This window comes from Anomalospiza imberbis, chromosome 10 (assembly GCF_031753505.1).
Source record: "Anomalospiza imberbis isolate Cuckoo-Finch-1a 21T00152 chromosome 10, ASM3175350v1, whole genome shotgun sequence".
NCBI lineage: Eukaryota > Metazoa > Chordata > Aves > Passeriformes > Viduidae > Anomalospiza > Anomalospiza imberbis.
This window is the reverse complement of record NC_089690.1, coordinates 2,960,119-2,972,166: the sequence shown is the minus strand read 5'-3', so window position 1 is coordinate 2,972,166 and position 12,048 is coordinate 2,960,119. Positions and strand designations below refer to the sequence as shown.

Here is a 12,048-nt window from a genome sequence, read left to right as displayed (position 1 = left end):
TCAGGTGCAAGGTCAGAGAACACCTTGGGAGAGAGGCTCATGTTTTCCACCAGAAACGTCTGAGATATTTATTTCTCCAAATATTTTTCTCTCTCGAAGATTTCTCAGCTCTGCTAAGTCCTGAAGCTCAATGGAAAGAGATAATTTGCAAGAGCACGGAGTGAAAGGACAAGAGGGGATGGCTTCAAACTGAGAGAGAGGAGGTTTAGGTGGGATATTGGGAAGGAATTGTTCCATGTTAGGGTGCTGAGCCCTGGCACAGGGTGTCCAGAGCAGCTGGGGCTGCCCCTGGATCCCTGGCAGTGCCCAAGGCCAGGCTGGACAGGGCTTGGAGCAGCCTGGGACGGTGGAAGGTGTCCCTGCCCATGGCAGGGTGGCACTGGATGGGCTTTCAGGTGCCTTCCAACCCAAACCATCCTGGGATTCCATGATTCTGTGACAATATGGAGTGTGTGTGACTTAGGATATTAATAATGCTTAGGTAACATCCTGAGGGGCAGTTAATTGTGAACTAAATCACAAAAAAATACCATATTTTTATAGTAAATGTTTTTTATGTATTTCCATATACATTTATATATTATATCTATTCTTCTCTAAACTTCTTAGACCAAAAAATATCAATTTTCCCCAGAGCTGAACTTTGCTTCCATTTCTTCAGACGCTTGGACATTTCTTTGATCAAAGTCCCTGTGTCAATGTGACAATGATTTCACATGGACACATGAAATAACAAAAAGACACTTTCATATTTTGTGGCCATTTTTAAGAACCTTGCCCTAAATAAAAAAAGAAATTACATTACCTTATAAAACCTCATTACATAGATGGAAAGAGATATTTAAAAAAATAAGAAGGCAAAACCCCTGAGTATAAATACATATAGGTATGTAGGTGTATTTATATATATATATATATATATATATATATATATATATATATATAATAATTCTCCCACTGGTTTGAATCTCCTTTTCTTCCACTCTCCCATAGGATCACTGAGAAAATGACGACTCTCCACACAATTACTGAGGGCATTAAATGTATTTAATCTCTAATTTTCGCCCAGGTATTTTTAGCAAGCTAAGTAATAACTAAAAAGAAGTGTTTCCTCTCACAGCACACAGTTGTGAAACTTTAATTTATATGTTAATTTTTTTAATTAAAGGGGAAAAAATATAGAATTTGGCTTAGTTTCCTTTAAAAGTACAGCACAATAGGCTAACATTAGGCTGAAAGACAATAGTGGAGAGGTCTGACAGTCACCTGAAGACATCCAGGTAACCCCAAGGCTGAACTTGGAGTTTCCTGGTGCCTTGGAAACAGCCTGAGACAGTGGATTCACTTATTCCAGGGTCACCTTGTCAGAAAACTCCACAGATTGCATTTAGTAAAGCAGTGCCTCGGAGCAGGAGGCTGCTCCGGGTGCCCTGGGCTCTCTGAAGAGGAGCAGGGAGGGGAAGGCACAGCCTTGACAGCAAATGAAGGAAGAAACGGACAATGTTTGAAAACAGAGGAAGCCAGAAGCAGCATTTTTCATCTTTGAGTCTCCTGCCGCTTCTCTGCTGCTCAAGGCAAAGAGGTTGAGAGCACAAGCATGGTCATAAGCATCTGAAATTTGCTTTAAAGTGGCCTCTAACAAGATTTAGGGTTTATGATTCATCCCTCTGATGTAACAGAAATGAAGGAAGTGTGTGTCACCTGGCCACGTCCCCAAATGGGCTGAGGAGGCAGCAGAGAAAGGCAGCAAATGCTGAAACATTGAGAACTCCCTCAAGTTTGAGTAGCACCATTTAGTGTTTCCTGCACTTGAAAGGTTTTGATCGGCAAGAGTTGTCACCAGAAATAATTCTGAATGAATTTTATTATTTAAAAAATTATATTGTTAAAAATTTTATTATTAAAACCTTTATTATCATATATTTTGTCAATGATTATTAATATATGTTTTATTATTATAGATATTATTATTACAATATTATATCACTATTTTATTATTAAATAATTCTATTAAACTGCTGAGTTAACAATCTTAGTTAAGAATGCTGCAATCCCACTATATTGGACAGTTCTGTGCTGAAAGTTTAGGGATTTTTCATAGAATTATGGATTCCTCAAAAGGCCTGGGTTGAAGAGATCCTAAAAATCAGCCAGTTCCAACCCCTGCCATGGTGGTTTAGGTTTAGAGTGGGACATATTTTCTCCAGTGAACATATCCATGCAAAATACCTGTGGAAGGTCTGGTTATAAAGGATGTGGTGAAATTACCAGGAGAAATGAAATAATCCTGCTTTCTTGAACTTTCCTCTGTTAAAACACGAATTCCCATGCTGGCTTTAAAAACCCCACTTGTAATCTCCATATTAAGGTCTATAAACTTCATCCTTAACTTTTTATTTCTGCTTTATTCCTGTTCTATGCGTTGCCAAATATTGCTTTTGTGTAATTGAAACAGAGCTGTAGTTTGATTATTAAACAGGGAAGGTAATTGTGTTTGGCTCTAAAGGGGGAAGCAAATGTGGACAGCAGGAAAAAAAGGCTTAAACTGTGGAAAAATTGCTTTTTTTTTTTTTTTTTTTTTTATTGTCAGAGCAGAGCTAGAGAGCAGATGCTGATGGGGGACAGCAGTCCCAGCTCCAAGGGGTGGCTTTCTGGTTCCATGGAGTTGTTCAGGGAACAACAAGGGGGTTTGACAAGAAAGTTTGTAAGGGTGGTGTATGGAATTTTTTCTTTTCCCCACCCCTCTGTTTTCATCTGTACCCTGCAGAATTTTTGCATTTTAATGCTGTGTTGAGGACACGTCCCCCAGCCATGGTTCAGCCTGGCTTTGCACCTGCAGCGTGGAATTCTGGTGGGAAAAATGCTGAGGAGCCTCAGGAAAAAGGAGGATATCAGGTGTGCTCAGCACCACGGGTGATTTCCTGTTTGAGGCTTAAGAAACGAGAGCAAGCAGCATGTGACAGCACGTGGGTCCCATTTTTAACCCTAAAATCAGAAGGGGACCATGCAGATCTGTGCCACAGCCTGGATGGGCAGGAGCCAAGTATGCAGCTGGTGCTTGACATGTCCAGGCAGGGCACATTCCTGTTTTACCTGCCACAGCTGTTAAAACCAATAATAAATACTTATTTACAATGAAAATCTGAGGTTTGAGTACAGAAAAAAAAAATAAAAAATACAGGTGAGAGAATGCTCTAAGCAAGATGAGAGGCTTGAATTATTTACATTTGTATTTATTCTTATAAAACAGATGCCCCACGCTCGGAACAAATCCCTGCTGTGTTCCCCCAGCCTTGTGCCTGGTTTTGCCCAGCCTGGGGTTGTCCCTGGAGCATTTCCAGGGCTGCTCTGGGAGCAGATGTGGGATGGGAGGCAGATCAAGCGGCTGCTGCCAACTCTCGCGAGCTCCATGTCAGAAAGAGTTGATTATAATGTCAGCACCGGCCAATTTACGGGCTTAAAGCAGCAGCTGCACCACTGCATTTCCCCCAGGGATCCCAAGATCCCCACTCTTAAAAACTTTGTAGTTTCTTGTAATAGAAGCAGGGTAAGTGATTCTCTCTTTGCACATCTCTGCCTGCCAGGATAATTTGCGGTTCAGCTTGATTTGCGCGGGGATTGGGATCTCTGGGAACGCTCTGCTCTGCCCATTTGTTGCTCTCCGGGGGAAGCTGCCTCTGCTCTGCAAATGGAACAGTGTGTGTAGCAGACTTTGGCATTATTCAAGGGATCCTGGGCTAAGTAAATTAAGCTGAGCTAGAAATCACTTATTAATTCAACCATCTTTCCCATTTAAATAGCGATTATGTAGTCCGGTGTATAGATTTTTTGGCTGGGTAAAGATTTGCAAGGGAGTGGAAAGAGGCTTTGAAATAAATAGTGTTCCCTCGCTGAATAAGAATGCAAAAGTAGTGTCTGTTCAACTTTTGCTGGGGGAAACTACTACAGCAGCAGGTTTTTAGAATATGCAAATACACTGCATGCTATAATTCTGCTGGGTTGGTGTTGATGAGCTAAAGCAATCTTCTGACCCTTTTACTCTCATTGTAATAATCCAGTAATGTTTGTTTTGTTCAGTTTGCTTCACATTGCTGAGTTTGGTTTAAAGCAGCATTAAAATCCTTATGAAATGTAATATTTGCCAGGCATTCAAGGTGTAATAATAATCCTCTGTCACTTGCTACTTTTGTTAATATTAGCAGAGTGACCTGAGAGTGGCTGAGTCCTCTCATTCAGTAGCACAAAACTTCTGTGTTTTTCAAGCTTGATCCAGCTTGTTCTTTGAAATGCCAGAGCTAATTTAAAAGCGACAGAACTGAAATTTTTGTGGTTATTTTCTCACTACTATTATGATCTAAACTATTGCTTCTATATTTTGCAATGCTACATTGTTTATCACATCTCTTTTTAATTAACAGGAAAGTGCAGGAGGAGAATTAATTTTAATTAGTATTTAGGTGGATTAATCTTTAGGAACTTTAAAGTCTCTTGCTTTTCTTAGCATCATTTTCTCTTTATAATGACAATATTTTAAATACCTTATTATTTCCAGCTTGTTGTGGTTTGGTCATGATCAAATTCAGTGAAGTAACAGTGTCACAACAGACTTAGAGAAATAACTTTTCCCCTCTCATAGTGTTACTGGGTGTTCCAAAACCCAACTGCATCCCTCCTCCATCCCTTCTCCATCATAATTCTTCTCCCAGCTCTGGTGGCTTTTCAGGATTTTGGGTTTGGATTTGCACAGGGGCTGAGAGGAGCCCTGGGATGCTCGACACCAATGATTTTTTTAAGCACAGATTTACAGAGCAAACCAAATAATTCTTCTCACCTCTCCTTCCATGGCCTCTTTTAAATCATCTTGAGAGAATTTTAAAATGAAGTGTGCTGTGTTAAAAAAAATAATCCCAAGTCTGTGTTGGTTTAGCAGGCTGGAAATACTCAGCAAATCGGGTAAGTTATGCCCAGTTCTCTCAAAGACAGTGGGATTTAGGCTTGAATGTTTTAGCAAACTGGGGTGAATACAGGCTCTTGTTTTGGTCTCTGTGGAGGTTTGTGGTGGATATCAGACAAGATTCTTCCCCTAGAGGGTGCTGGGCACTGCCCAGACTCCCCAGGGAAGGGCACAGACCCGAGGCTGCCAGAGCTCCAGGAGGTTTGGACAACATTCCCAGGGATGCCCAGGGTGGGATTGTTGGGGTGTCTGTGCAGGGACAGGAGGTGCACTGGATGATCCTTGTGGGACCTTTCAAACTCAGGATATTCCCTGATTCCATGCCCGGCACAGAGAGAGGGGAGCCACAGAGAGAGGGGAGTGAATGTGTGACTGAGCCTCCTGCCCACGCTAGGGCGAGTTGTCCTGACCCAAACTCCTTGGGACCTGCTGGACCCCATGAGCTGACAAGTCGCATCTCTAATATTTAATCAAAAATGGGGCAGTTGTAGGCTTCTGTCAGTCAAGCTGAATTCTTGGTGGAATGTAAGACCAACTCTGACGTCTATCGCCCCCATTCGCCACCTCATCTATTTTATTTTAATAAAACAACCATAAATCTTTATCTTTTCCAAAATTAATCTATTTTCTGTCTGTTTAGATGAATGCTAAAAATACTGTCCCTGAAGATTTCTCCCTGCTCCTTTGATGCTGTCTCAAAGTCAGGAGCCCCTTTGCACAAAATCTTCCCTTCCTCCCCTCTGCTGCATTTTCTTTCCAAGAACAGGCAAACAAGCAGGAGGAGCTCAAATTAGGCCACAGCTGTATTTTCCAGAGAAATTATCCTCATTCCTTTTAAGGACACGAGTGCGCCTCATTAACAAAGAATAGCCTGTTTAAAGAGACAGGACAAAGCATGGGATGTGTGACAGGAAAACAAGCAAAAAAAAAAAAATAGAAGGGAGCTTTGTTGAGCATTTTCAGATATGTAAACCATAGAAATGGATTTATGCAAATTGGTTTTTTGTGAATTTTCAGTTTCAAGGATGGTGCTGAGGTTTTATTTGAAAAGGTTGGGGTAAATAAGATTATTAGGGTGCTTAAATGGGATACATAATCAGCATTTATATACTCAGCTTTAAGGTAATACTGATTATCACTTGGAAGAGTTCTCAGCAAGGAAAGAGCACACCGTACCCAAATTATTAGGCACTATCTTCATATATTCAAAAATCCTTGACGTTTTAGCATTTTAATATTAATTCTAAATAGCAGAAGTATGACTGCTGCATATGACTCTGCTGGTTGTAAACTTGGTAAAAGATGGTCTAGAAAAACAAGATCTTAGAAGAAATTATTCATTTAGGTTTTGTTTGGTAGGTAAATAATCTGCAGTGGTCAGAGCCTGCTTGTATTATTTCATCTCTCCTGGTTTGTCTTCCTCAGTTCTACAGTTTTTAGCAAGAGAATTTTTCTGAAGTACTGACCAAATACTAAATGCCGAACACAAACTTTGCAACACAAATAACCAACAAGAAAACTATTTAACAGACTATTTTTGTACTAATATATTGCAGCACTAATTCTGAATTTATTTTTTATCCTGTGTTCCAGGCATCATGATTTGGACAAATGGTTTAAGTCTCTTCACCAGATTTCTGATGGGCTTTCTTCTCCTGTCCGTGTTCACCAGGAATGTGATGCCTGAAGAGAACATCATTGCAACCAAGAAGGGCAAACTCAGAGGGACCAGCCTGCAGGTGCTGGGGGGGACAGTCACAGCCTTCCTGGGAATCCCCTATGGGCAGCCCCCGGTCGGGAGGCTGAGATTCCAAAAACCAGAACCTCGGGAGAAATGGGCAGATGTTTGGGATGCCACCAAACACGCAAACTCCTGTTACCAGCCCATAGACACAACTTACCCAGGCTTTGCTGGCTCAGAGATGTGGAACCCAAAAACCAACCTAAGTGAGGACTGTTTATACCTGAATGTGTGGATTCCTTCTCCCAAGCCCAAGAATGCCACTGTCATGGTGTGGATTTATGGTGGTGGCTTCGAGTCTGGGTCCAGTTCCCTGCCTGTCTATGATGGGAAGTTTCTGGCCAGGGTGGAAAGAGTGGTTGTGGTTTCCATGAACTACAGGACTGGTGCATTGGGGTTTCTGTCCTTGCCAGGAAACCAGAAAGCTCCTGGAAATGCAGGTTTATTTGATCAAAGGTTGGCACTTCAGTGGGTCCAGGAGAACATAGCAGTCTTTGGAGGCAATCCTAAAAGCGTGACTCTGTTTGGAGAGAGCGCTGGTTCGGCCTCTGTCACCTATCACCTCCTTTCTCCTGAAAGCCACCCTTTATTCACCAGGGCCATCCTGCAGAGTGGGTCTGCAAATGCCCCCTGGGCTGCAATTACATCTTCTGAGGCCAGGAACAGAGCAGTGGCTTTGGCCAGGCAGCTCCAGTGTCCCACCAGCAACGAGTCAGAGCTCATTTTCTGCCTCCAAGACAAGGACCCGAAGGAAATAGTGGAAAATGAAATTTTTGCCATTCCATATGGTTCTCTTTTGCAAATATATTTCTGTCCGAGCGTGGACGGTGATTTTCTGGCGGATATGCCAGAAGTATTGATGGAGAATGGTCTTTTCAAAGAGACCCAGGTCTTGGTGGGTGTCAATAAGGATGAAGGGTTATCATTTCTGGCATATGGAGTCCCTGGCCTCGACAAGGATAGCGATGGCTTGATCAATAAAACCCAGTTTGAAGCAGCTTTAGCTCTGGCCTTCCCAAGAGCGAGCAAACTTGCGATAGAGTCGATCATCTTCCACTACACAGACTGGGAAAAGCTGGGAAAGCCGGAGCACTACAGGGATGCCATCGATGACGTTATCGGGGACTACAACATCATCTGTCCCGCGCTGGAGTTCAGCACCAGCTTCGCCCAGCTGGGCCACCACGTGTTCTTCTATTTCTTTGAGCATCGCTCCTCCAAGCTGCCCTGGCCCGAGTGGATGGGGGTCATGCATGGCTACGAGATCGAGTTTGTGTTCGGGCTGCCCCTGGAGAGGAGAGTGAATTACACCAAAGCTGAGGAGCTCCTGAGCCGCTCTGTGATGAGACACTGGGCAACTTTTGCCAAAACTGGGTGAGTTACTCTGGAAGCTTGATTGGTTGGATATTGTTTTTCCAGGGGAAAAAGCTTGGCTGTTTCAGTGCTGCTTTGGAGCCTGGCTGGAATGATGGAAACAGATTAATTCTTCAGTTTTCCAGAATTCTTATTTTAGTTCTGACAGAAGCACCATTTCAATAAAATAAACTGTTGATGTGTTGCTCCCTGTATTGGACAAGCTTAAGGGAACAACGTTTATCCACACATAAAAGCAAATACAAAACATTTCTTTGCCAGGGCAACGGTTGTTCCAAAGGCAGGTAATGGTTTCAAGGGTTAGAAACAAAATATTTCAAATGCTAGAAAAGATTTCCAGCAGTAAAAGTAGGAGGAAAAAAAGCCCAATTTCCTTGAGGATGTAATTTGCTCAGAACATTCAGGTGTATAACAGGGAAGTGTGTTATGTTCACATGACAAAGAGGTTGGGATTTCAGAAATCCTCTCCTCCCTGTGTGCTGTGAGTGCAAGCCCATGACAAATCACTCTCCAGTTCCAGTCCACTCATCTTGAAGTGAAATATGGCCCAGCCTGCACAAGCAGCAAATAGGAATATTTCACTTGGTGTTGGAAAGGATTAAACCCAACCCCTCTCCAGCTGGAGTCAGGAGGAGTGAGGCAGCCCTCGCTCCTCTCAGGAGGGCTGGGGGCTCTCAATGAGATGCTCAGTTTGAAATGAAAACATTTCAGAGCAGTAACAAAAACAGCCCCCGCCACAACAATCATATAGGATTAGTCCCAAGCCTGGTGGGAAGGGGAGGTATCTTTTTCCAGAAGTTTGGTTTGTGCTTTCTCCTGAGAAAATTATACGTACAGAAATCTATTCCTTGGAGAACACACAACCAAACAGTCAATTCACACTCTAAAAGCATTTCTTTAACTTTAGTGTTAAAATCCTGCATTAATTCTGTTTCTAAGGTGGAGCCTTTGTTTGATTTGTCAAGGATATATAGATTTGTAAAGGCTGAAATCAACATTGGAACAGGATCTAATTAATTTTTTAATAGATTAGAAACCAGAGGGGACCACTGTGCTCATTTAGTCCACCCAACCTTGTACATAACACAAAACACAGGTAGGACTGAAATGTCCCCACTGATTAAAAATGTTTCCACTGATTAAAAATCCAGAACAAACATTTTTAGGTTGTTTTAAATCTTAATTCCACTTAAAATGTTACATTATAAAAGTTAATATTTCCAGACTGAATTTGCCTATTCTAACTCGCATTTTCCAGGTTTTACATTTTGTCTGACAATTTGTAAGATTCATTTTATGATTTTTGTTCCATATAGAGGTTGATTATTAAGGATCTATTAAAATAATCCTTAATCCTTTTTTTTAACTGTTTGTTAAACAAGCAGATCATACCCTTGAGACTTGCACTAAGGTGCTTTTTCTCAAATAATAACTCTCCACCTTTAAACCTGTGATTCATCCACACCTTGTTGGAACTTTCCCTGCCAGAATTAAACACTGTCATCGCCACGGAGTTGTAATTTCAGGTGTCACCTCTCCCTCCCAGTTCAACCTGATGTTCCCTGTTTATCCATCCAAGGCAAGAGCTGTTTGTGCATTGTGGTGTTATCTTGGGGCTGCCATGTGTCAAAGGCTGCACCATCCATCCAAATCCATGTTCCCTCCCTGCCTGGGCTCTCTCCAGCTCCAGGACACCCCAAAATTGGAGGCTGCCAATACCAAACCCTGTGTTGTCCCTGCACCTCATCCTCCATGGTGAACTCACTGCTTATTTTTATGTGCATCCCTTTTTTAACACATTTACTTATCAATGAGTGTGACTGATTGATTGATTGATTGATTGATTTGTAGGATGATTCATTACCTTAACAACTCCCATCCCCTTTATATGCTGGAGCTTGTAATAAATATTTCTCTCTACCAGAAGAGATGAGCACATTAAAACTCAGAAAACAGCTGTACCAATAGCTGTACTGATCACTGAATAATGCCTGCATACAGCTTTAATTATTGTAAAACTTAACCTAAAATTTAATCCACGAGCTCTTCCTGCTTCCCTCCCTGCTCAGCGGTTGAGTGTGGTGGGGAGGGCTGTGATGCAGAGCAAAGCTTTCAGTGGGCTTCAGTCTGGAATTGAGCTGGGAGGTTGATTTATCAATGCCAAAAAGGCACCTGGTAGATTCCCAAAGTGAAGTCAGATGTTGGGAAAGGCTTGGGAGCACTTCCTGCACCATGGAGATGTGCTGTGACACCATTCCTTTGGGGCTGGTGTTGGTGGAGAGCAAACTGAGTGAAAGTTCCTTGTTCCACCCTGCAGCTCCCCATCCTGCTCTAAAGGAGCCTGCAGCAGGATCTTCCACCAGAGACAGCACATCCTGCCATTGAACACAACTATTTCTTAGTGGAAAAAGAGAAATTCAGGTCCATATTTGATTTTGTAGAGTGATATTTACATTTCTTTGAACTATTGGTTTCCACTGGATTATGTATATCTTTCATTTTCGTGTAGATATATTTAATTTTCATGTATATAACTTTTATGTATATATATTTTTATATAAATCTCAATAACCTGTTCTGCAAAACACTGTTCCTGTCACTGCAGCTCCTAAAATTAGACAGCATAAAGTACATTCAGGTTTAAGTTTGTGGAAGACAGTCCTGTCATCTACTCTGATCATCATTCACACTATAATTAGATTACCCCACAGATTGAATTTCAAGTGGTTTCCACAGCAAACAGCAAATAATCCCTCCCTCTGCTCCCACCACCAGGATCCAAACCATCACTATTGGGAAAAACAATGCAAGCCAGCAATTTCTGTGTTAGTGAAAGATCAGATCAGGATTATCTCTCTATGTGACCCTTTATTCTTTATCCAGAGCAGAGACACCTAAGGCTCTGGATCCCATTATTCAGAGTGTGCAAGCAGTGGGGAAGTAATGAAAATTCCTAATATTTCCAAAATTAATAGCAATCCTTTTTTTTTTTTTTTTCCCCAGCACATTTGAGCACAGCAAACATTTATAAGGAGCTGGGGAAGCCCCGTTTTGACATAATGTTTGTAGGAAACTCTGGCATGATCAAAGGGCAAATCTCTGAGGGGAAAATTACCATTGATGTCTCCAGCAGATGAAGAGAAAAATCGAGCAAAAATGAGAAATATTGTACAGCACATTTTTAGTGAGGGTGTTTGACCTAATATTCTAATGTGCTGAAGTACAAAAGCACAAGGGAGGGGAGAGCAGCCTGCAGAGGAAAGGAGATGAAGTAGAGTCAACAAAACTGGAAGAAATCTAGTTTTTCCTGGTATTTTCTGGCTGGGAGGGACTGAGAGGTGCCAGAGCTGGCTCTCATGAGGGGTCTTCAAGCCCAAACCTTGACCATAGTGATCTCTGGATTTTATTATCATGCAAGGAATAAAAATACCTATAGGAAAATTAAAAATATGCACTTAGGAGCATTTTCTCTTTCTGTCATGGTTTAACCCCTGCCAGCAGCTAAACCCCACAAAACTGCTGCTCTCTTCCCAGAGGGAGGGAAGAGAGAACTGGAGGGATGAAAGCAAAGAAAACTTGTGAGAAATCCTTGATGTCATGTAAGGACAAAAGGAAAGATGTTAGGGGCAGAAAGTGGCTCCTTCAAAGCATCCCAAGAGTGTGAAATCCTTGATTTCTGCCTTTATCAGTAACTAAAAGGATGCTGTCAGCCAGCCCAGGGCTTTCCCAGCCCACCACCATCCCCAGCAGGAGCGGATGCAATTTTCCAAATCTCTGGGCACGTCCTAGTTCACATCCTGGCTAAGAATAAACATCAGTGATTAGTGACCATTTTTTCCTGGAAAATTACAGGCATTTCTATTTTTGAATATAAACAGGGAATGGAGATGTAGAGGATTTAGTAGGAGACAGGAACACAAATTTCTCCTGTGAGCCTTGGAGCTGGTGCTGCTGTTAGACTCCAATTTCTCTTCTGGAT

General features: G+C 42.0%; 1 protein-coding gene across 7 annotated transcripts in view; it reads left to right on the top strand.

The window, feature by feature from the left end:
* Positions 1-12,048, top strand: part of BCHE (butyrylcholinesterase) — a 50,416-nt gene that overhangs the window by 19,257 nt on the left and 19,111 nt on the right. For 4 of the 7 annotated variants that reach the window (XM_068200218.1, XM_068200214.1, XM_068200213.1 and 1 more), the window contains one exon: positions 6,548-8,069. In XM_068200218.1, the coding sequence (XP_068056319.1) occupies positions 6,553-8,069 (1,517 nt within the window). In that variant the 5' untranslated portion in view covers positions 6,548-6,552. The other 3 variants (XM_068200216.1, XM_068200215.1, XM_068200217.1) reach the window with 3 other exon arrangements.